Source organism: Pygocentrus nattereri, chromosome 19, assembly GCF_015220715.1.
Source record: "Pygocentrus nattereri isolate fPygNat1 chromosome 19, fPygNat1.pri, whole genome shotgun sequence".
Classification (NCBI taxonomy): Eukaryota; Metazoa; Chordata; class Actinopteri; order Characiformes; family Serrasalmidae; genus Pygocentrus; species Pygocentrus nattereri.
In genome coordinates, this window is record NC_051229.1 from 717928 (window position 1) to 743268 (window position 25341).

A 25341-nucleotide genomic window follows, 5' to 3' on the forward strand; every position below is an offset into this window, starting at 1 on the left:
AGAAAAGGTCCTGCAGACAAAAAATTAGGAAAAGTCCTGCAGACAGAAAGTTAGAAAAGTTAAGACAAAAAGTTAAGAAAGGTCCTGCAGACAAAAAGTTAGGAAAGGTCCTGCAGACATATTAGAAAAGACCCTCAGCCTCAACTAAGTCACATGTAGAACTGCTCTGCTAATGATTAGCATTCTTCTAATCTCAGCTTGCTGTTACAGGACGAGCCCACCACAGGCATGGACCCCCACTCTCGCCGCTTCCTGTGGAACGCTATTATGAGCATCATCCGGGATGGGAGGGCAGTAGTTCTGACCTCTCACAGGCAAGACAACCTCCACACAGACACTGCGCTGTGAAAATGGTGAAATGATCTCAGATCCAGTTGACACGTCTAATCTGTTCCGTTCTGAGATGGTTTTAGCTTATTTAGATTCTTTAACCTGTTTCTGGGCCTTTTTTTACTCGTTTTAAGTGATTTTATTAAGGCAGATGATTTTGCTTGTTTCAGGTATATTTATCACAACAAGCAAAAGGATCTTCTAATATAGCGAGATCATTTAATAAAACCACTAGAATTAGAATTAAGTTATTATAAGAAAATCGTATAAAAAGCTTGGAACAGCCGCACAGTGAGATGGTAGTTTCACGGTGATTTCTCTCGCCAAGACACTTCCTGCAGTGTACACAGTTTTAATAAGCATGAATAAACCCATCACTCATGACTGTGTTTACTGCTGGGATTATGATGTCTATAATAACACCGCGCTTTTGGGTGTGTACAGTATGGAGGAATGTGAGGCTCTCTGTACCCGACTGGCCATCATGGTCAATGGGACTTTCAAGTGTCTTGGCACCATTCAGCACCTCAAATACAAGTAAGTGCACGACTGTGTTCCACTGTTTTTCTGTATATTAGCGTCTTATTGTTTTAATGCTCGGTAAACCGGGATCTGGAGAAATCTGAAATCCAGTTTATACGTCTTTCTCACTCTGAGACTGCTGTGAGGACATTATAGGACCATTTAACTTATTTCTAGACATTTTTACTTGTGTTGAGTGATTTTGTGTGATGAAAGTGTTTTATTCCAGTGGCAGGTCATTTTACTGGTTTCAGGCTTGATTTCTCTAAATGAGCAAAATGATCTGCATTATTTCTCAAAGTAACCAAGTAAAATGATCTGCCAGTGGAATGAGACACTTTAACTGGAGAAAGTTGCTTAAAACAAGTAAAAATATCTATAAATAGGATAAATAATCTAATAGAATACTTAAATTAATCTAATAATGAGAAATATCAGATGTATTGACTGTATTTCAAATATTTTCACTTTCTAAGATGTCATTTTTTTGCAGTGTGAACAAGAAATTTATTCCCTTTTGAACGAGGACAAATAGATGAGCAGCGTTAGAGAGAAGAGCAGAGCTGAGTGTTTAACCTGAACTGAAAGCTGCTGTGTGTGTTTGTGTGTGGTCAGGTTTGGTGATGGCTGTGTGTGTTTGTGTGGTCAGGTTTGGTGATGGCTGTGTGTGTTTGTGTGTGGTCAGGTTTGGTGATGGCTGTGTGTGTTTGTGTGTGGTCAGGTTTGGTCATGGCTGTGTGTGTTTGTGTGTGGTCAGGTTTGGTCATGGCTGTGTGTGTTTGTGTGTGGTCAGGTTTGGTGATGGCTGTGTGTGTTTGTGTGTGGTCAGGTTTGGTCATGGCTGTGTGTGTTTGTGTGTGGTCAGGTTTGGTGATGGCTGTGTGTGTTTGTGTGTGGTCAGGTTTGGTGATGGCTGTGTGTGTTTGTGTGGTCAGGTTTGGTGATGGCTGTGTGTGTTTGTGTGGTCAGGTTTGGTCATGGCTGTGTGTGTTTGTTTGTGTGTGGTCAGGTTTGGTGATGCTTGTGTGTGTTTGTGTGGTCAGGTTTGGTGATGGCTGTGTGTGTTTGTGTGGTCAGGTTTGGTCATGGCTGTCTTTGTGTGGTCAGGTTTGGTCATGGCTGTCTTTATGTGTGGTCAGGTTTGGGGATGGTTACGTGGTGACGATGAAGATCCGAGCAGCCAAAGCAGGTGCATCTCCTGACTTGGGTCCAGCCGAGGCGTTCATGGTCAGCAGTTTCCCGGGCTGCATCCAGCGAGAGAAGCATTACAACACTCTGCAGTACGAGATCAGAGCCTCATCCCTCGCTCGCGTCTTCCAGCTGGTGGCGGCCAACAAGGACAAGCTGAACGTTGAGGACTACTCTGTGTCTCAGACAACGCTGGACCAGGTGACTGACCACTGACAGAGAAATGATGCACACTGTCCATCAAAAGTTAGCTGTTTATTTCTGTAAATCAGTGTTGAGCTCCTGTCTGTTTTCAGGAGCTCAACATATTAAATAGAAAGCTGTTTAGACTTTACCTACTTCAAAAACTGAGGGAACTGCTGACCCTGTCTGGCCCATGTCACCCCGTTTACTCACTACACTGACCACCTGGATCTGTTAGAGAGAGTTTAAAGCTCTGCTGCTTGTTTTTAAAGCTCTAAATGACCTAAAAGCTCCTGAATGTGAGTCTGTTTATGATCTCAGATCTGCAGATTCTGACCTTCAGACGCCTTCAGTTAAACACAGAAAACGTGGAGAGACTCTTCAGTTATTCTGCTTCTAAACTGTGGAGCTCAGGTCAGCTTTTATTAGACAGTCGAGTCGGAGAGTTTGACTGAAGCTCAGAGTTAAAGAGGAGGAGAGTTTGACTGAAGCTCAGAGTTTTCAGGTGTTTATTAAAACTCTGAGCTTCAGTCAAACTCTCCTCCTCTTTAACTCTGAGCTTCAGTCAAACTCTCCTCCTCTTTAACTCTGAGCTTCAGTCAAACTCTCCTCCTCTTTAACTCTGAGCTTCAGTCAAACTCTCCTCCTCTTTAACTCTGAGCTTCAGTAAAACTCTCCTCCTCTTTAACTCTGAGCTTCAGTAAAACTCTCCTCCTCTTTAACTCTGAGCTTCAGTAAAACTCTCCGTCTCTTTAACTCTGAGCTTCAGTAAAACTCTCCTCCTCTTTAACTCTGAGCTTCAGTAAAACTCTCCTCCTCTTTAACTCTGAGCTTCAGTAAAACTCTCCTCCTCTTTAACTCTGAGCTTCAGTAAAACTCTCCTCCTCTTTAACTCTGAGCTTCAGTAAAACTCTCCTCCTCTTTAACTCTGAGCTTCAGTAAAACTCTCCTCCTCTTTAACTCTGAGCTTCAGTAAAACTCTCCTCCTCTTTAACTCTGAGCTTCAGTAAAACTCTCCTCCTCTTTAACTCTGAGCTTCAGTAAAACTCTCCTCCTCTTTAACTCTGAGCTTCAGTAAAACTCTCCTCCTCTTTAACTCTGAGCTTCAGTAAAACTCTCCTCCTCTTTAACTCTGAGCTTCAGTAAAACTCTCCTCCTCTTTAACTCTGAGCTTCAGTAAAACTCTCCTCCTCTTTAACTCTGAGCTGCAGTCAAACTCTCCGTCTCTTTAACTCTGAGCTTCAGTAAAACTCTCCGTCTCTTTAACTCTGAGCTTCAGTCAAACTCTCCTCCTCTTTAACTCTGAGCTTCAGTCAAACTCTCCTCCTCTTTAACTCTGAGCTTCAGTAAAACTCTCCTCCTCTTTAACTCTGAGCTTCAGTAAAACTCTCCTCCTCTTTAACTCTGAGCTTCAGTCAAACTCTCCGTCTCTTTAACTCTGAGCTTCAGTAAAACTCTCCTCCTCTTTAACTCTGAGCTTCAGTCAAACTCTCCTCCTCTTTAACTCTGAGCTTCAGTAAAACTCTCCTCCTCTTTAACTCTGAGCTTCAGTCAAACTCTCCTCCTCTTTAACTCTGAGCTTCAGTAAAACTCTCCGTCTCTTTAACTCTGAGCTTCAGTAAAACTCTCCGTCTCTTTAACTCTGAGCTTCAGTAAAACTCTCCTCCTCTTTAACTCTGAGCTTCAGTAAAACTCTCCTCCTCTTTAACTCTGAGCTTCAGTAAAACTCTCCTCCTCTTTAACTCTGAGCTTCAGTAAAACTCTCCGCCTCTTTAACTCTGAGCTTCAGTCAAACTCTCCTCCTCTTTAACTCTGAGCTTCAGTAAAACTCTCCGTCTCTTTAACTCTGAGCTTCAGTAAAACTCTCCGTCTCTTTAACTCTGAGCTTCAGTAAAACTCTCCGTCTCTTTAACTCTGAGCTTCAGTAAAACTCTCCTCCTCTTTAACTCTGAGCTTCAGTAAAACTCTCCTCCTCTTTAACTCTGAGCTTCAGTAAAACTCTCCGTCTCTTTAACTCTGAGCTTCAGTAAAACTCTCCGTCTCTTTAACTCGGAGCTTCAGTAAAACTCTCCTCCTCTTTAACTCTGAGCTTCAGTAAAACTCTCCGTCTCTTTAACTCTGAGCTTCAGTAAAACTCTCCTCCTCTTTAACTCTGAGCTTCAGTAAAACTCTCCTCCTCTTTAACTCTGAGCTTCAGTCAAACTCTCCTCCTCTTTAACTCTGAGCTTCAGTAAAACTCTCCTCCTCTTTAACTCTGAGCTTCAGTAAAACTCTCCTCCTCTTTAACTCTGAGCTTCAGTAAAACTCTCCGTCTCTTTAACTCTGAGCTTCAGTAAAACTCTCCTCCTCTTTAACTCTGAGCTTCAGTAAAACTCTCCTCCTCTTTAACTCTGAGCTTCAGTCAAACTCTCCTCCTCTTTAACTCTGAGCTTCAGTCAAACTCTCCTCCTCTTTAACTCTGAGCTTCAGTAAAACTCTCCTCCTCTTTAACTCTGAGCTTCAGTCAAACTCTCCTCCTCTTTAACTCTGAGCTTCAGTAAAACTCTCCTCCTCTTTAACTCTGAGCTTCAGTAAAACTCTCCTCCTCTTTAACTCTGAGCTTCAGTCAAACTCTCCTCCTCTTTAACTCTGAGCTTCAGTCAAACTCTCCGTCTCTTTAACTCCGAGCTTCAGTAAAACTCTCCTCCTCTTTAACTCTGAGCTTCAGTAAAACTCTCCGTCTCTTTAACTCTGAGCTTCAGTAAAACTCTCCTCCTCTTTAACTCTGAGCTTCAGTCAAACTCTCCACCTCTTTAACTCTGAGCTTCAGTCAAACTCTCCTCCTCTTTAACTCTGAGCTTCAGTCAAACTCTCCTCCTCTTTAACTCTGAGCTTCAGTAAAACTCTCCTCCTCTTTAACTCTGAGCTTCAGTAAAACTCTCCGTCTCTTTAACTCTGAGCTTCAGTAAAACTCTCCTCCTCTTTAACTCTGAGCTTCAGTCAAACTCTCCTCCTCTTTAACTCTGAGCTTCAGTCAAACTCTCCTCCTCTTTAACTCTGAGCTTCAGTCAAACTCTCCTCCTCTTTAACTCTGAGCTTCAGTCAAACTCTCCTCCTCTTTAACTCTGAGCTTCAGTCAAACTCTCCTCCTCTTTAACTCTGAGCTTCAGTCAAACTCTCCTCCTCTTTAACTCTGAGCTTCAGTAAAACTCTCCTCCTCTTTAACTCTGAGCTTCAGTCAAACTCTCCTCCTCTTTAACTCTGAGCTTCAGTCAAACTCTCCTCCTCTTTAACTCTGAGCTTCAGTCAAACTCTCCTCCTCTTTAACTCTGAGCTTCAGTCAAACTCTCCTCCTCTTTAACTCTGAGCTTCAGTAAAACTCTCCTCCTCTTTAACTCTGAGCTTCAGTAAAACTCTCCTCCTCTTTAACTCTGAGCTTCAGTAAAACTCTCCTCCTCTTTAACTCTGAGCTTCAGTAAAACTCTCCTCCTCTTTAACTCTGAGCTTCAGTCAAACTCTCCTCCTCTTTAACTCTGAGCTTCAGTCAAACTCTCCTCCTCTTTAACTCTGAGCTTCAGTCAAACTCTCCTCCTCTTTAACTCTGAGCTTCAGTAAAACTCTCCGTCTCTTTAACTCTGAGCTTCACTAAAACTCTCCGTCTCTTTAACTCTGAGCTTCAGTAAAACTCTCCGTCTCTTTAACTCTGAGCTTCAGTCAAACTCTCCTCCTCTTTAACTCTGAGCTTCAGTCAAACTCTCCTCCTCTTTAACTCTGAGCTTCAGTAAAACTCTCCGTCTCTTTAACTCTGAGCTTCAGTAAAACTCTCCTCCTCTTTAACTCTGAGCTTCAGTAAAACTCTCCTCCTCTTTAACTCTGAGCTTCAGTAAAACTCTCCTCCTCTTTAACTCTGAGCTTCAGTAAAACTCTCCTCCTCTTTAACTCTGAGCTTCAGTAAAACTCTCCTCCTCTTTAACTCTGAGCTTCAGTAAAACTCTCCTCCTCTTTAACTCTGAGCTTCAGTAAAACTCTCCACCTCTTTAACTCTGAGCTTCAGTAAAACTCTCCACCTCTTTAACTCTGAGCTTCAGTCAAACTCTCCTCCTCTTTAACTCTGAGCTTCAGTCAAACTCTCCTCCTCTTTAACTCTGAGCTTCAGTCAAACTCTCCTCCTCTTTAACTCTGAGCTTCAGTCAAACTCTCCTCCTCTTTAACTCTGAGCTTCAGTCAAACTCTCCTCCTCTTTAACTCTGAGCTTCAGTCAAACTCTCCTCCTCTTTAACTCTGAGCTTCAGTCAAACTCTCCTCCTCTTTAACTCTGAGCTTCAGTCAAACTCTCCTCCTCTTTAACTCTGAGCTTCAGTCAAACTCTCCTCCTCTTTAACTCTGAGCTTCAGTCAAACTCTCCTCCTCTTTAACTCTGAGCTTCAGTCAAACTCTCCGCCTCTTTAACTCTGAGCTTCAGTAAAACTCTCCTCCTCTTTAACTCTGAGCTTCAGTCAAACTCTCCTCCTCTTTAACTCTGAGCTTCAGTCAAACTCTCCGTCTCTTTAACTCTGAGCTTCAGTCAAACTCTCCTCCTCTTTAACTCTGAGCTTCAGTCAAACTCTCCTCCTCTTTAACTCTGAGCTTCAGTCAAACTCTCCTCCTCTTTAACTCTGAGCTTCAGTCAAACTCTCCTCCTCTTTAACTCTGAGCTTCAGTCAAACTCTCCTCCTCTTTAACTCTGAGCTTCAGTCAAACTCTCCTCCTCTTTAACTCTGAGCTTCAGTCAAACTCTCCTCCTCTTTAACTCTGAGCTTCAGTCAAACTCTCCTCCTCTTTAACTCTGAGCTTCAGTCAAACTCTCCTCCTCTTTAACTCTGAGCTTCAGTCAAACTCTCCTCCTCTTTAACTCTGAGCTTCAGTCAAACTCTCCTCCTCTTTAACTCTGAGCTTCAGTCAAACTCTCCTCCTCTTTAACTCTGAGCTTCAGTCAAACTCTCCTCCTCTTTAACTCTGAGCTTCAGTCAAACTCTCCTCCTCTTTAACTCTGAGCTTCAGTCAAACTCTCCTCCTCTTTAACTCTGAGCTTCAGTCAAACTCTCCTCCTCTTTAACTCTGAGCTTCAGTCAAACTCTCCTCCTCTTTAACTCTGAGCTTCAGTCAAACTCTCCGTCTCTTTAACTCTGAGCTTCAGTCAAACTCTCCTCCTCTTTAACTCTGAGCTTCAGTCAAACTCTCCTCCTCTTTAACTCTGAGCTTCAGTCAAACTCTCCTCCTCTTTAACTCTGAGCTTCAGTCAAACTCTCCTCCTCTTTAACTCTGAGCTTCAGTCAAACTCTCCTCCTCTTTAACTCTGAGCTTCAGTAAAACTCTCCTCCTCTTTAACTCTGAGCTTCAGTCAAACTCTCCTCCTCTTTAACTCTGAGCTTCAGTCAAACTCTCCTCCTCTTTAACTCTGAGCTTCAGTAAAACTCTCCTCCTCTTTAACTCTGAGCTTCAGTCAAACTCTCCTCCTCTTTAACTCTGAGCTTCAGTCAAACTCTCCTCCTCTTTAACTCTGAGCTTCAGTCAAACTCTCCGTCTCTTTAACTCTGAGCTTCAGTCAAACTCTCCTCCTCTTTAACTCTGAGCTTCAGTAAAACTCTCCTCCTCTTTAACTCTGAGCTTCAGTAAAACTCTCCTCCTCTTTAACTCTGAGCTTCAGTAAAACTCTCCTCCTCTTTAACTCTGAGCTTCAGTAAAACTCTCCTCCTCTTTAACTCTGAGCTTCAGTAAAACTCTCCTCCTCTTTAACTCTGAGCTTCAGTAAAACTCTCCTCCTCTTTAACTCTGAGCTTCAGTAGATTTTAGCTCTGTATGAGGGCGGGGCAGGCTAGGAGTGCTGGACAGACAGCTGTCAATCAAGCTGCTCATTAGCCATGCCCACACAGTTCTGCGATGGGGCTGATCAGCAGATTTGAAGTGGTGTTTTATCATATTTATATCATATTTTTCATGCAGTCTTTGCTGGATGTTTAGTGTAACACTCAGTTCAGTATCATTCAGTGGTGGTTGGTGTAGTGAATAACACCTCTGCCTTCAGTGCTGTAGACTGGGCTTCAAACCTACACTATACCAATAAGAGTCCTTGGGCAAGACTCCCAACGCCACCTTGGCCTCCTGTAAGTCGCTCTGGATAAGAGCATCCGCCAAATGCCGTAAACGAATCATACAAACTCCGGTCTAACACTGTCCACTCATCCCAGAGAGGATCAAAATAGTGCTGTGAATGATGTTAAATCCTAGGATGTGTTTGGGACAATCATACAAAGAAATGATGCTCATAAAATTATTTTCTCATACAATCACAAGCATGTCAGCCATAAACACAATAATTTTATCAGATCAGGTTTTTAAGACACTCGGAATCATAAACTGGGACAAAAATTGGAAACAGATGCATGATAGATTGATTGATGATGAACGTGTGCTAGAAACAGGTGATCACAGGAAACAAAAGGCAGTAAATGATGAAGAAAGAAGTAGTATAAAGTTTATATTAATTTTAATAACTTATATTGTCTTTTGATTCATGAACAGTTTCAGCTGAGAAATAAACGTAACAGCGAAGCAGTTTAATATTCAGATGGTGAATAGATGTTTATGCCAATATTTACATTTATTTCTCACTATAACAGAAACATAATCAGCAGATTAATCAAACCAGTCAATAGAATAAACGACACAGAAGGTGTTGAAGCTCTTTACAGCCAAAAATTTGGCACAGAACAGCTTTATTATAAATACACCGCAGAAAATATATTCAGTAAAAATCCTAAATTTAGTCAGTATGTCTAATATGTCTCACTATGAGACTGTTGATAGCACAGTATGATCGTTTAGCTCATTTCTAGACATTTTGAGTGATTTTATGTGATGAAAGTGTTTTATTACAGTGGCAGATCATTTTACTGGTTTCAAGGTGTGTGTGGGTGAAGGGTGGGTGAAGGGTGGGTGAAGGGTGGGTGAAGGGTGGGTGATGTGTAAGTGTGTGTGGGGATGTGTAGTGATGTATGGGTGATGTGTGTGTGTGTGTGTGTGGGGGGTGTGTGTGTGGGGGATGTGTGTGTGTGTGTGTGTGTGATGTGTAAGTGTGTGTGTGGGTGATGTGTAAGTGAGTGTGTGTGGGTGATGTGTAAGTGAGTGTGTGTGGGTGATGTGTAAGTGTGTGTGTGGGTGATGTGTAAGTGAGTGTGTGTGGGTGATGTGTAAGTGAGTGTGTGTGGGTGATGTGTAAGTGTGTGTGTGTGTGTGTGTGGGGGATGTGTAAGTGAGTGTGTGTGTGTGTGTGTGTGTGTGTGTGTGTGTGTGTGTGTGTGTGTGTGTGTGCGGATGTGTGGGTGATGGGTGGTGATGTGTGTGTGTGTGGGTGATGTGTGTGTGGGTGATGTGTGCGGATGTGTGGGTGATGTGTAAGTGAGTGTGTGGGTGATGTGTAAGTGTGTGTGTGTGTGGGGGATGTGTAAGTGAGTGTGTGTGTGTGTGTGTGCGGATGTGTGGGTGATGTGTGTGTGGGTGATGTGTGCGGATGTGTGGGTGATGTGTGTGTGGGTGATGTGTAAGTGTGTGTGGGTGATGTGTGCGGATGTGTGGGTGATGTGTAAGTGAGTGTGTGGGTGATGTGTAAGTGTGTGTGTGTGTGGGGGATGTGTAAGTGAGTGTGTGTGTGTGTGCGGATGTGTGGGTGATGTGTGTGTGGGTGATGTGTAAGTGTGTGTGGGTGATGTGTGCGGATGTGTGGGTGATGGGTGGTGATGTGTGTGTGTGTGGGTGATGTGTGTGTGGGTGATGTGTGTGTGGGTGATGTATGCGGATGTGTGGGTGATGTGTAAGTGAGTGTGTGGGTGATGTGTAAGTGTGTGTGTGTGTGGGGGATGTGTAAGTGAGTGTGGGGATGTGTAAGTGTGTGTGTGTGTGGGGGATGTGTAAGTGTGTGTGTGTGTGTGTGCGGATGTGTGGGTGATGTGTGTGTGGGTGATGTGTAAGTGTGTGTGGGTGATGTGTGCGGATGTGTGGGTGATGTGTAAGTGAGTGTGTGGGTGATGTGTAAGTGTGTGTGTGTGTGGGGGATGTGTAAGTGAGTGTGGGGATGTGTAAGTGTGTGTGTGTGTGGGTGATGTGTAAGTGTGTGTGTGTGTGGGGGATGTGTAAGTGAGTGTGGGGATGTGTAAGTGAGTGTGGGGATGTGTAAGTGTGTGTGTGTGTGGGGGATGTGTAAGTGTGTGTGTGTGTGCGGATGTGTGGGTGAGTTATTTTACTCTTCCCTTTGCAATCTGACCGTCTTCCTCCTTTATGGGCAGGTGTTTGTGAACTTTGCCAAGCAGCAGTCAGGTGAGGACGATGATGTGGTTCTTCATCCCAGGGCAGCTGGAGCGCGCAGGGAGATGAAGATCTCTCCACTCACAGCCACTTCCAAATCCGCCAGATAACAGCAGCGTCAGAGCCTCGGAGCAGAACCTCAAATATCAGAACATACTGACCACGGACACTGAATACACTGACCTGAACAGCGTCTGGTCAGGATGTTCTGACATTTAGTGGCTGTTTTATTTCCGTTACTGAACTCACAAACGCCCCGTCGTCGTTTCTACTTCTGGGAGTTTTTATGTTTAACTGTAATAATCCTGTATTAAGGACTGAATCAGAAGTATTTGGACTGCAGTGTAGGACTCCCTGTACCGTCACACCGTTTACATGTTTGCACATTATGTAAATATAATTTTTCTGCGCTTTTTCCACAATTTAAGATCTTTCATAAGACAGCGTAGCTGTAGACACAAGAAGCCGTGCCTGTTTTTTTGCCACTGCATGCAGACTTGCTGGAACTTTCTATGGACTCAAAATCTATTTTTCTGGTTTGCAGCTCTGAACCACCTTCATAGCGTAATGTTTTACTGTTAACGTCATTAACGTATTAAATTAATCGTAAATTATTAAATGTTTCTTGGTCTGTTTTGGGGAAGCTGGGACTGGAAGGTTGGATTTTTAGGGTGTGTCTCAAAGAGCTCATAGTTCAGTAGTCAGGGTTCTACAGTGTCTCGCTGTCAAAATGAGTCCAGTGCACTGGAACGTTCCCTCAATGCCCTGTAAAGAACAGTGAGCAGTGACTGTCCACTTTGCTCCCAGACCGGTAACAGCACCACGCCTGCAGCTCAGCTTTCGGAAGGTTTATGTCAGGGTCCAAGGTCGGGCCCCAGGGCCAAATGTGGCCTGTGTAGTGGTTTTAATTGGGAAGCTGTTCCTTTCACTTCACAGTGGCAGCAGTGCTGTAATCTTAGTTTACAATTAAGCTTCAAATGAATTTACACATTTAATCCTGTGTAAACGCCAGTGCAGTGCGGTCATATAGTGAGTACCCCTATATAACTGAGAAGGGGCAGACAGCTATAGGTCAGCCCCCGTAGTGAAAACCATGAATCTGATTGGCCACTTTCCTCTGATTATGCTAATAGACTGACATTCCAAAAGGCTTCAAAATATCATCAGAAGGGGCAAGCGGGCACGCACGAGGCAAGCCACTGAAGCCATTCTAGTGGACGAACCAAGAGGACGCGAAGCAGCGTTTTGAATATGTTGACGTTTTTGGTTTTACTTGATTCCTGAAATATCTATTTATATTCATTTTCCCATCCACCCTCTTGTTACCCCATCTCTGAAGGGTTAGAAGGGTCTGACTGCAGCTGACAGTCGCGAGTTTCAAATCCATCCGTCTTCCAGTCGGACGAGGTGGAGAAGTTGGAACATCGCCACAGCTGAAATGTGAAAAGAGCGATAAGAAATAAGGATTTTCTGTTTGAGGAGAACAAACTGAGTTTTTGATCATCTAAAATGTTCCAGAGCCGATCCGCTCTGTCCTGTGAACGTTCTTCTCTGGACTGTCACGGGATCTTTAGATAATATCGCGGTGTGTGAGCTGAAGCCACTGCGCACTGAATCAACGTCGTTAGACTGGCAGCCTCTTTAAAACCTTAAAAACCAGCATGCTTTGCCAGTGTGGTGTGTTTCCATGAACAGACTGAGTGCAGATCAAAACAAGTCAGAACAAAAGGAGCAGGTTCTCCTGCAGGTCTCTGGTCTTCAGCTTGATTTGAAAAGCTCTACAAACCGACGGGCAGTCAGGCTGATCCGGTGCACGCTGCTGCTTTCCATTGTTCTAATCATATTGCCTGCGCTGTCGAGTCCGGTCAAGTGAAATGATCTTAAATTTAGTCAACATATCTCATATTTCCCGTTTTGAGATGGTTGTGCACTGATTATAAGATTATCTACCGTATTTCTAGACACTTTACTTGTTTTTTGGAGATTTTTGGTGATGGTTCGGTGCAGCTTTCGGTGTAGGGTTCAGCACAGCGTTGAGGGCAGGGTTTGGCACAGGGTTGGCACCTGGGGTCTTAACTGACAACTGAATTGGCTCCTGCACTCACTCTAGTAATATTAATGTAGTGCTGTTTAATGTAATTTACGACATGGTCTGTCAGAGTTGGGTGTGAAGTTGCCAGCTACCACATTGAGCTCTCAGCAGCTCTTTACAGCTGCATTGTCCGTTTTCTTCAGAGCACAAGGGCACGTCCTGAACAATCAAACATTTTGTATGATTAACTGTTACTTTGCATGTTTAAATGGGTCTGACTGATGGAGAACGTGCTGTTGATGGTTTTATATGGAACCTTTTCGAAAATGGTTCCACACAGCACCCAAAAGGGTTTTTCTATTATTGTGGTGCCAAGCTTGTAATAATAGAAGAACCCTTTTCAAAAAGATTCTATATAAGCCATTTATTACAAAGGAGCCCTTGAAGCTCCATCGTTTAAAAGAACATACATCACGACCTGCACATGCACTCGTTTACGCATGTGTGGAGTCCGTCCTGTGTCTTTACACACCCACACACAGATGAACACACACTCACTCACACCCACACACAGATGAACACACACTCACTCACACCCACACACAGATGAACACACACTCACTCACACCCACGCACAGATGAACACACACTCACTCACACCCACGCACAGATGAACACACACTCACTCACACCCACGCACAGATGAACACACACTCACTCACACCCACGCACAGAGGAACACACACTCACTCACACCCACGCACAGATGAACACACACTCACTCACACCCACACACAGATGAACACACACTCACTCACACCCACGCACAGAGGAACACACACTCACTCACACCCACACACAGATGAACACACACTCACTCACACCCACGCACAGATGAACACACACTCACTCACACCCACGCACAGAGGAACACACACTCACTCACACCCACGCACAGAGGAACACACACTCACTCACACCCACGCACAGAGGAACACACACTCACTCACACCCACACACAGAGGAACACACACTCACTCACACCCACACACAGAGGAACACACACTCACTCACACCCACGCACAGATGAACACACACTCACTCACACCCACGCACAGAGGAACACACACTCACTCACACCCACGCACAGATGAACACACACTCACTCACACCCACGCACAGAGGAACACACACTCACTCACACCCACGCACAGAGGAACACACACTCACTCACACCCACGCACAGATGAACACACACTCACTCACACTCACACACAGAGGAACACACACTCACTCACACCCACGCACAGAGGAACACACACTCACTCACACCCACGCACAGAGGAACACACACTCACTCACACCCACGCACAGATGAACACACACTCACTCACACCCACGCACAGAGGAACACACACTCACTCACACCCACGCACAGATGAACACACACTCACTCACACCCACGCACAGATGAACACACACTCACTCACACCCACGCACAGATGAACACACACTCACTCACACCCACGCACAGAGGAACACACACTCACTCACACCCACGCACAGATGAACACACACTCACTCACACCCACGCACAGATGAACACACACTCACTCACACCCACGCACAGATGAACACACACTCACTCACACTCACACACAGATGAACACACACTCACTCACACCCACACACAGAGGAACACACACTCACTCACACCCACACACAGAGGAACACACACTCACTCACACCCACACACAGAGGAACACACACTCACTCACACCCACACACAGAGGAACACACACTCACTCACACCCACACACAGAGGAACACACACTCACTCACACCCACACACAGAGGAACACACACTCACTCACACCCACACACAGATGAACACACACTCACTCACACCCACACACAGATGAACACACACTCACTCACACCCACACACAGATGAACACACACTCACTCACACCCACACACAGAGGAACACACACTCACTCACACCCACACACAGAGGAACACACACTCACTCACACCCACACACAGAGGAACACACACTCACTCACACCCACGCACAGAGGAACACACACTCACTCACACCCACGCACAGAGGAACACACACTCACTCACACCCACGCACAGAGGAACACACACTCACTCACACCCACGCACAGATGAACACACACTCACTCACACCCACGCACAGATGAACACACACTCACTCACACCCACGCACAGAGGAACACACACTCACTCACACCCACGCACAGAGGAACACACACTCACTCACACCCACGCACAGAGGAACACACACTCACTCACACCCACGCACAGATGAACACACACTCACTCACACCCACGCACAGATGAACACACACTCACTCACACCCACGCACAGAGGAACACACACTCACTCACACCCACGCACAGATGAACACACACTCACTCACACCCACGCACAGATGAACACACACTCACTCACACCCACACACAGATGAACACACACTCACTCACACCCACACACAGAGGAACACACACTCACTCACACCCACGCACAGATGAACACACACTCACTCACACCCACGCACAGATGAACACACACTCACTCACACCCACGCACAGATGAACACACACTCACTCACACCCACGCACAGATGAACACACACTCACTCACACCCACGCACAGATGAACACACACTCACTCACACCCACGCACAGATGAACACACACTCACTCACACCCACGCACAGAGGAACACACACTCACTCACACCCACGCACAAATAAGCAAAAGATCATTTGACTTTAACTGAGTAAAATCTTAGATATTTATGTTGTTAGATGGTGTTTTGTTCTAAATCTATATTGGCTTTGAATGGGACGGTTTACGGATGAGGTGATGAGGTGGTGACTAGTCAAGCCGTGGTGAACGAGGGCTGAAAGTAGGGCTGGGATTTTTCGGTTGGATTTTTTCAGAGAAACTACTATTCCAGCTTTTAGAGATGTGCTGCATTCAATCCATGGCTGATGGACCATTAACCCCTTAAAATCTCAGGCTTATTTTACACTAAGGCTTATTGTTCAGTAACTACAGGGACTTCAGTGCAAACCGGCTGAGCTCTCCTTAGATTGGGCCCGTCGGTGGACCCTGGCCGTTTAAGGGGCTACGCTCTGTCATCAAGCCATCAAGTCACTACCGTGAGTAGAAAATCTAACTCATGCTCTGTAGTAAGGCCACGGCAGGCGGTGACTGATCTGCTGCTTTATGACGAACAAGCCTAAAGTTTAAAACAATTCATGAAAAAATACATAGCTGTGGAGCCCCCTGGTGGCTCAGGGGCCCTTAGCGACTGCTCATATCACAGCAAGAGACAGACCAGTAGACAAGCCTCCTGTTGACTCTCCTGTAATGAAAACCCTTTGCTCACATACAGAACTCCACCAAACCAGCATCTTCTTCTTTCAGAGAGGCTTTCTCTGCACTCGGTGCCTAAAATCCCTGGCCGTAAACACGTTTTCCCAATCTTGGATCATCCCCTTAACCTCTAATCACATTTTCCCACACCTAAGGGATCAGCGGTCACTCAAGGTCACTTCTCTATTGGAACCTTTGCTTATGGGAGTCAGTCAACCCCTTTTCAGAGTCCACAGTCGTAAGACATCCTGGTGCTTCTCGCGTCTACAGGAAGAGAGGAACGATGGCGCTTCTGAGCTCAGGATAGTCCTTTAACTCCTCCAGGTAGGTTCTGTGCTTTCGTCGAGCCCAGATGGTCATCTGTGCAAAGCCTACGAACGTAAACAGCACAACTGTGGGCAGAAAAGAGGAGCTGTGTTTAGGCATCGGCCAGCAGACACACAGCGACATGACTGATTAAAGAGTACACTCTGTAATAAAGAGGGTTCTTTAGCAAAGACAATGGTTCTACATAGAAATATGAACACTCAAAGAACCCTTTGCCTGATTAAAGAGTTCTCTGCATGGTGAAATGGTTCTACAGGTCGATTTAGAACGTGTTGTTTATGCTTCTACACAGCGCCAAAAAGGGTTCTGCTATTGTTATGATGAAACAATGCAAAAACCCTTTTTGGTGCTATAAAGAACTTTTGGTAACACTTTCTATGAATGTCACGTTTGTAAGCATCTATAGTTTATTTATAACATGTTACAATGCATTCACAAGGCATTATAAACATGGTTATAAGTATTTATAAAAATGAATTACATGGCATTACATTTTATAGCCATGTTTATTATACATGACAGGAATTATTAATATAATGCATTATAAATAGTGTGAATAACATTTTATACTGTCAATGCCAAAGAAGTCAGTCCCAGCTTGGAGAGCGTACAGTAAAGACTAATATAAAGTTTATTTACTGAAATTTCCAGTGTTTTATTTCTCAGATCTGGCACTGCTAGAGCTGCAGTGTTAAGTCAGTGCCAGGCTAACGGTGGTGCACATCAACGGTGGTGCACATCAACGGTGGTGCACATTAACGGTGGTGCACATTAACGGTGGTGCACATTAACGGTGGTGCACATTAACAGTGGTGAACATTAACAGTGGTGCACATTAACAGTGGTGAACATTAACAGTGGTGCACAATAACAGTGGTGAACATTAACGGTGGTGCACATTAACAGTGGTGAACATTAACAGTGGTGCACATTAACGGTGGTGAACATTAATGGTGGTGCACATTAACGGTGGTGAACATTGACAGTGGTGAACATTGACAGTGGTGAACATTAACAGTGGTGCACATTAACAGTGGTGCACATTAACAGTGGTGCACATTAACAGTGGTGAACATTAACAGTGGTGAACATTGACTTTCCCACATTGGGTGAAACTCTGATGTTGCTCTAGTTTAAACTCTGACATTTGAAGCCTGTAATGAGCTTATTGTGTTTTAGTGTTTCAGTAAATCCTTCAGTAAATTCTTCAACTTGAAGCCTCAGTCTGAACCCTGGAGGAGGCTTTAGTCCAGTACGCTACACTTTACTCAGAGCGGACTAATACAGCTTATGAGCTCTTATAATTAGTTATGAACAGTTCTTATAATGCATCATGTCAACAATTCATATTAAGCATGGCAATAATGTATAATGCTTTTGTAGAACTATTTATAGCAATGGTTATGATGCCTTATGAATGCATTATAACGTTATTAATGTGTTTATAGATGCTTACAAACGTGATATTCATAGAAAGTGTTACTGAACTTTTTCAAAAAGGTTCTAGATAAGACCATAAACATCACATTCTCCATCAATCTGAAGAACTGTTTAATCATGAAAAGGGCTCTTTGAGTGTTCATGGCTCTATATAGAGCCATCTTCTTTGCTAAAGAACCCTTGGAGAACCATTTTTCTAGCATGTAGCAGAACAAGGAGTGGAAGATGGAAGCTTATAAACCTGGAACACACTGCGTCATCACCGCGAAGCTGAGCCAGGCGCCAACCTGAAACCAAATACCACATTTTTAAATTTAAAAGGTGACATAAAATAGTAGTTTTTACATTGATGTGTTACAGAAATTCATTTCCAGTCACTGATCTGGTGTCCTGGAGGGCCACAGCTCCACTGATGCCATGTCCACACAGTAATATCGTTCTCAGGTGTGGTACCTGGCACAGTGAGTACGCCCTCAATCTACAGGGTTAAATTAGTGGGCCACTAGGACTCGACTCTGCATTCTGACTCAAAGACCTGAAGGAACGAGTCACTTCCACACTGATTTAAAGTGACAGACCTCGTATGTGTAGTTCGGGCAGGAGACGAAGAAGAAGAGCCAGGTGAAGGGATTTTTAGTCGGGTACGGGATCTGTCTGGGCCTGGCCCCTGTCCACAGGAGAGAAACGAGAGCACGTTAAGGGATGGAAATATCCTCGCCGCAGCCCAGCTGGACACTGTCCAGAAGTGTGAGGGATAATGAGGAGCTGATTCAGAGCCAGATGAAGTGATTCAGTAGACATGCAGCATCTTAGTTTCTGCCACATGAGCACAGTTGGCGTACGGTCAGGATTAAAGGCCCAACATCCCAACATCATCTTCAGACCTGGAGACCTGCAATTTTGACGCCTGCAGTTTCAAGGAAGGGGTTTTTGGTTTGCGCCCCCTGGTGGTTAGTTACCAAATCACTTGCTCATCACCTGTGGATGTTTCTGAATTTGAACTAACCCTTGTTGGAAACCGTGGTTTCACTGATGGCACAAATCAGATGCGTTCCTGCTCAGAATAACACAAACCCTGGTGAGAATTTGCCTGTGTGCTTATTTTTTACCTAATCCCTGTGTCTGTGCAGTTAACTAGTGAGTATAACCGTGTTTGGTCTTGATTACCATCCATTTGTAGTGAAAGTACCACCATTATTCCACCTCTAGGAACAGAAAAAAGAGTGTGCCTTTCCACAGTGGTGGAGATAAAGTGTGTAGTGTGCTGCTTAATTCTCAATTCCTATTGGTATTCGCCATGTTGCCTCACTCCTAATTTGCATAAAGTTAAACTCACTAAGCTCAACTTTGTCGTTTCTCAGACTCCGCCCAATTTGCATCGACAACAGCCACGCTGCTTGGTGTGAATGCAGGGTCAGGGTTGTCTTGAACTTCAGCCTGTCGTCAGAGAGTCTGGTGTGTTTTGTCACTCAGTGTTGCCAAGAACCACCTACTTTAACTTAAAATAGTTGCTTGACAAATTGACCAGACTGTTCTTTTGCTTGACCAGTTGGGGCAGATCAGTGTTAACACAGTGCTACAACAAAAATAAACCCAAGGGAATCAAACTAGTTAGGCTGGCTAAAGTCTTGTTTACTGCCTTCTATTTGTCAAACTTTGTTTCATTACATTTCATAAGTCCTCGACTGCATCTTTGACTTTGAGACATGACTTTCCGTCTGTGCCCGAGGCAAAAAGGGCTGTTTCAGCAGATTAATCATTGTGGGCATGATTTCCGAAAGCTGTTGTTGCATTTATTTAATATTTCTCAAACAAAGCTGAAACTTTGTCAGACATCAGTTGTGTTCTGTTGTTACCCTCGGGTTTGTTTTGTTGTAGCACAGTGTTAAAATTCGTCACCCCCAGTTTGGGTAGACGAATTCGTCTGGTCAATTTGCATTTCAGTCAAATAACTGTTTCCTGGTGAAGTAGGTGGTTCTTAAACATATCAATAATAAGCACTAGCTGATGTAGACTTAATGCATTGGGGCAGCTGGACAGAGCTCAAGAAATTGGCAAAATAAATAAAGACGTCCTCTAATCACAATTGTGGTCATCAGGACTCACCATTGCACCTGATCCGATTGAGAGCCAAGTGAATGGAGAAGTTTCCACACTCACAGACCTGCAGGGTTTCAGGAAGCAAGTATGTGAAAAACATTTGTTCTGAGCAGAAAGAGGTTTTTGTTTATGAGAGACTTTGTGATACGTACCAAAAACGTGAACAGTGCACAGCAGATCTGCAGTTTTCCATAAGCTGAAAAAACAGTGAAGTTCACAGTGTAAAAGATCAGCAGCCAGTTGCACCAGCCGAACGCAAGCTCGATCGTTAGAACGTAGAAAATTCAAGTTTACGAGCGACTAGAATTTAACTGGTTGCACCAAGTAACATAGTTTCAACGCAGCTTTAAGATATTACTAAACATCTACACACACCCTGTAATGGGAAAACGTACAGAGCAAGCATTTCCTTTCCGTCAATCAGCAGATTCAAATGCTGATTACATTAGCCGCTTCACTAATGCCACCGACCCTTCGTTGACAAAGTGCCATTAAAATATTGTGGACGAGAGCCCAGTTTGGACATCAGGAAAGAACAGCGTAAACACACACAAAACTACTATTAATATTAGTAGTATAATAACTCTGTAGGTAGTCTGACCAGAGGAGGACGGGTCCCCCCTGGTGAGCCTTGGTTCCTCCCAAGGTTTCTTCCTCAGCTCTGAGGGAGGTTCTCCTTGCCACTGTTGCCCCTGGCTTGCCCACCTGGGAGAGCTTTACATTCATGTTAAAACTCTGTCTGGAATTCTGTGAAGCTGCTTTGTGGCATCAGTTTGATTTGATTTGAGATGGACATGAAAATGTCACTTTTACTGTAAAACAGTCTCTTTTTGAGTTGCAGCGAATACGACCGATACACCTTGAGCGATTTCACTGCGTGCGGAGATCAACGTGTTTCCTGTTGATGTTGGGTGGAGTTACTGATTCTAAAGTATCCACCCTCAACACGAGGTTTAAGACGGACTTTCCACCCCAACTTACGATCAAACTTACATTCAACTGGTGCGACTGGCTGCTGATCGTTCTCTAAACCAAGAAATAACATCCCAGACATGGACACATCCTGAGCGTTATTATTGAGTTACATGCTGTGTTCGTCTTGGCTCAGGAGCGGGAAGCTTGGAATTTTTGACCTCTGTGTATTTGGGCTACAAAAGAAGGAAAACATGTTTGCCTCTGTGAACAAGAGGTAAGCAAAAAAGCCAGCCAGCTAATGTTGGTGATTTGAATGATAACTTTAATGTTTGATGTATTTACCTTCTTATAACAATGTAATAGTGTCCTACGTTTAACCGCATGTCTGATCTAAAGCTGGTCACCGCTGTCGGAAATAAAACCTCATATCTCCATTTTTTGTTTATCAGTTTTTGACACAATGTGAAAATACCTGTCACCATCGTGTCAAAATTTCATGATGAATGGCCCAAAATTATTGGGAAAAGTTGAATTGATTTCCATTAAAAGTAAAGCAGGTTTTTTTCATTCTCCTGTAAAGTTACCATTTTGGAGATACAAGGTTTTGTTCTGACGGCAGTGACATGTTACTATAATATATATAGTATATATTAACCTTTTCTACATGCCTGTATCTGTACTGACACACCTCCGTCAAAGCGTTCACTTCTGGATTTTTATATATCATTTTTTTGCACCAAACTATCCAGTGATAAAAGCTTGAAATCTCGGATTCGTTTCTCATAAAACGTTCTATGATCCGCTGTTCACAGCAGTTACGATCGTCTCATTTGCGCTAAATGAATGAACGCCGGCAGATCTGTGTGTCGTGACCTTCAGAGCCTCGCCGCCTCCACAGAGACACCATCACCCAAAACGTGGTCTGATAACACGGCAAGAGTCAGAGATCAGTGTAGAGATCTGTGAGTGAGGTGGAAACAAACTCCTACGTTCTAGACTCTGTACCTCGGTGTCAGTGATTCATACAGGTACTCCAATAAACCTGAGAGTGTTTCCTTTCAAATGAGACGGAGATCATAACTGCAGCCCAGAGTCTGTGGGAACAGCACCCCCTTTACTTTTGGTTTCAAGGTTTCAGGTTAAAATGGGGCCACAGTTAAAAGTGAAGTATACAGTTTCAATCCAATACACTGGTCAAATTCAGCGGCTATCTCCTCACAGTCCACTAGCCCTCCACTCTGTACGCGCTGGAGACGGCCCTGACTCTGTAAACAGGATATTACAGTCTGTCTCAAGCCGAATGCTACAACGATGTTACAGCCAATCAGCTTTAGGGGGCAGTCATGCTCAGGCACAGGATCATATACTGCACATTTAGGGGCATTTCCTTCTTGGAGGTCAGAAATTCCGAGTTACAAGCTTTAGGTGAATGCAGCCTTAACTTAAGGCTACAGGACTGAAGAGGCAAAGTCTGGAACTGACAGTGTTTAACCGCTTAAATGGTCCCACTATATATTAAGTGTCCCTAATAACTGTGTAGTTATATGTGAACCTCATATGCAACAACAATGTAACTACTAATGTTTTAGTCACTGTTAGATGGATTACAGCAGAACATCTTATGTAATTACACGTGTAGCAACCTCAGTTGTTATATAGGTACAGTGCAATTACAGAGTGGCAATTATAGAATGGCAATTAATGTGATGTGATTATTACCTTGAATATTCCACAATAATAATGTAATATGTAAAAAAAAACAACTTCTTGTGTATCAAAAACATATCCTTGTGTAATTATAAGAGGTAAAACAAACGTGTGTAATTACGTAGGCTGTACTGCTGTAATCCATCTGTAACACTGATTAAATAGTTGCTGTTAAATAGATAAATTGTTAAATTGATGTGTAACTACACAGTTATTAGAGACACTTACTATACATTGGGACCCCTCTTAAACATGTCAGGATTAAAACTCTGCGGTACTCACTCGGTGTTGTGTAGAGGGGATGGTTGATGTAGTAGGCCAGCCAGGCTGCAAACCCCCAGTAATACAGGCAGTTCTGAGAGACAGAGTTCAGACAGAGAGTGAGTAGACCTTCAGTAAACAAAGGAAACATGAAACCACATAAACAAGTGAGTAATTTAGAGGGGGTTGAGATTGCATGTGCACGTGACATCACTGGGGTTGAGAGTGCATGTGCACGTGACATCTTTGGGGTTGAGAGTGCATGTGCACGTGACATCACTGGGGTTGAGAGTGCATGTGCACGTGACATCACTGGGGTTGAGAGTGCATGTGCACGTGACGTCACTGGGGTCGAGAATGCATGTGCACGTGGCGTTACTGAGGTTGAGAGTGCATGTGCATGTGACGTCACTGAGGTTGAGAGTGCGTGTGCACGTGACGTCACTGAGGTTGAGAGTGCATGTGCACGTGACGTCACTGAGGTTGAGAGTGCATGTGCACGTGACGTCACTGAGGTTGAGAGTGCGTGTGCACGTGACGTCACTGAGGTTGAGAGTGCATGTGCACGTGACGTCACTGAGGTTGAGAGTGCATGTGCACGTGACGTCACTGAGGTTGAGAGTGCGTGTGCACGTGACGTCACTGGGGTTGAGAATGCGTGTGCACGTGACGTCACTGAGGTTGAGAGTGCGTGTGCACGTGACGTCACTGGGGTTGAGAATGCATGTGTCTGAGACAGCACATCTGCAGCCAGACTCTATTGGGGTTTAGAATCTTTTATGATCCCGAACACAAATAACATTTGCTATAATTTTACAGCTTCCTAATATGTGAAACCTGTGAAGTTGTAGATTAAAATAAAATCATATTAGAATAATTTTACACATTTATCTAAAAAAAACATTTGTTTTTCATTGTTGTAAACAGTGATTCCAAACTTTTGAAAGGTAGTGTCCACTGAATAACGGACATCTCTATTGGTCAGTTCATCATGACACATTCACAACACACATGTAAAATGAAGGAGGAGCTGAGAAATACCAGCATGATGGTTTGCACGGGCAGCGTTCCGTGAGAGAAGCGGTGGACGAAGATGGTTTCCACCAACCGCTTGATGTAATGCAGAGAGTGGCACATACAGGCAAGTCTACACCATGAAAAAGACATTAACATCATAATGAGTAGAGCTGAATTAATACAGATGATCCAGATGCACTTACAAACCTGGTTCTCAGCTACAGTAAGTCCACTACAGTTGCTCCAGCTGGACATAAGTTTGATCATGGACTGAAGTGTCCATCCCAAATCTCACGTTGAGAGTCGTTAGTTTAAACCTGGCAGCACAGAATTTCAGTTGCACCACAGACACTTATGGTACATCTTAACTAGCAGAGCGTGAAGTGATGCTTACACTCTGCAGCCAATCAGTAATGTGACCTGACACAAACAGGAAACACTACACACATGATCTGTGTCCCAATTCAGGGGCTGCATCCTTTGAAGGACGCGAAGGCTGTGTAGACCTGCGAAGGCTGAACCGGAATGAGACGGTCTGCTCTACAGCAGATTTCCGGTGGGGTCACAGCACCGCTGTTCCTGCCCTCACCGTAACCGTATCAGGAGACGCTGCTTCCGTCAAGTCCTTTTAAAGTTCTTTAAAGACGGAGAAACTTTTATTTTGTTTCTTTATTTTTTCGTTTACTACAGATTCAGCTCCCTAAAACAAAATGAAACATTACCATAAGTTCTGCTTCAGACCACGTTGGCTTTTTAAACATTTGTATCTTTAGCTATTTGACTCAGTTTTGACCCTATATATATATATATATATATATATATATATATATATATTTAAATTGTCTCCTCCGCTGCCGTTCGCTCCTCTGTTGACACCGGCATGTTTGCGAATCCTCACCAACATGCAAAGAATCTTAGGATATGCTGGCTGGATCTACTCGTTGGGACCTTCATTGCTATGGAAGGAGCCTTTGAAATGGGATAGCCTGGTCACGCCGCTTTGATGCAACAAGCTTTCAAATGCAGCCTCTGAAGGATGCAGTCCTGAACTAGAACATAGCTATGATCTCCACATGCAGTGAAATCACTCACATTTCTCTCTTTTCGAGCTGCATTTACTGTGCTGAACGTGTGTCAGTCGTTTTAGCTTTAATTTAAAAATAGACTATAATTTACAATACACTGGTGTTTTCAAAGCATCCATATCTTAGACAGTAACATAGCCCTGAGTCCTACTTTTATGTGTTGTGTGAGGCAGGAGGTCTGTGATCTTATCTATTTCTAACTGATGCAAACAGCTGTATCTATGCTGCAGAAGTGGTTGCAGACGCAAACTGTTTTCTTGTAAGTTTTCCCTTCAATTGGATCGATTTTAACTGATTTTCTCTGGCAGAACTCACATCTACTGTAGAGCATGTCTCAATTTAAAGTTTAAATTAAACGTTACTTCCATTCAGCTGGTGCAACTGGCGCTGATCTTTAAAGAAACATTACAGTTAACAACCAAGGCTCAAATAGTAACAACAGCAGACCAGTACTTCGACATGTGATATTGGCTGCAACAGCTACATATAGAAATTTGAATC

At 44.0% G+C, this 25341-nt stretch overlaps 2 protein-coding genes across 6 annotated transcripts in view; one reads left to right on the forward strand and one right to left on the reverse strand.

The window, feature by feature from the left end:
- The window catches only part of abca4b (ATP-binding cassette, sub-family A (ABC1), member 4b), a 98671-nt gene extending 87515 nt beyond the window's left edge, over window positions 1-11156 (forward strand). For both annotated transcript variants that reach the window (XM_037531255.1, XM_037531256.1), the window contains 4 exons: window positions 211-314; window positions 775-867; window positions 1992-2241; window positions 10524-11156. In XM_037531255.1, coding sequence (XP_037387152.1) covers window positions 211-314; window positions 775-867; window positions 1992-2241; window positions 10524-10652 — 576 coding nt within the window. In that variant the 3' untranslated portion in view covers window positions 10653-11156. The remainder of the gene's footprint in view (window positions 1-210; window positions 315-774; window positions 868-1991; window positions 2242-10523) is intronic.
- A 4807-nt stretch (window positions 11157-15963) lies between these two features.
- tecrl2b (trans-2,3-enoyl-CoA reductase-like 2b) overlaps window positions 15964-25341 on the reverse strand; it is a 37328-nt gene continuing 27950 nt past the window's right edge. The window contains exons 6-12 of one of the 4 annotated variants that reach the window (XM_037531176.1): window positions 23780-23885; window positions 22760-22832; window positions 20008-20051; window positions 19862-19919; window positions 18334-18422; window positions 17997-18042; window positions 15964-16380 (exon numbers count right to left, since the gene is read on the reverse strand). In XM_037531176.1, the coding sequence (XP_037387073.1) occupies window positions 16253-16380; window positions 17997-18042; window positions 18334-18422; window positions 19862-19919; window positions 20008-20051; window positions 22760-22832; window positions 23780-23885 (544 nt within the window). In that variant the 3' untranslated portion in view covers window positions 15964-16252. The remainder of the gene's footprint in view (window positions 16381-17996; window positions 18043-18333; window positions 18423-19861; window positions 19920-20007; window positions 20052-22759; window positions 22833-23779; window positions 23886-25341) is intronic. The other 3 variants (XM_037531178.1, XM_037531179.1, XM_037531177.1) reach the window with 3 other exon arrangements.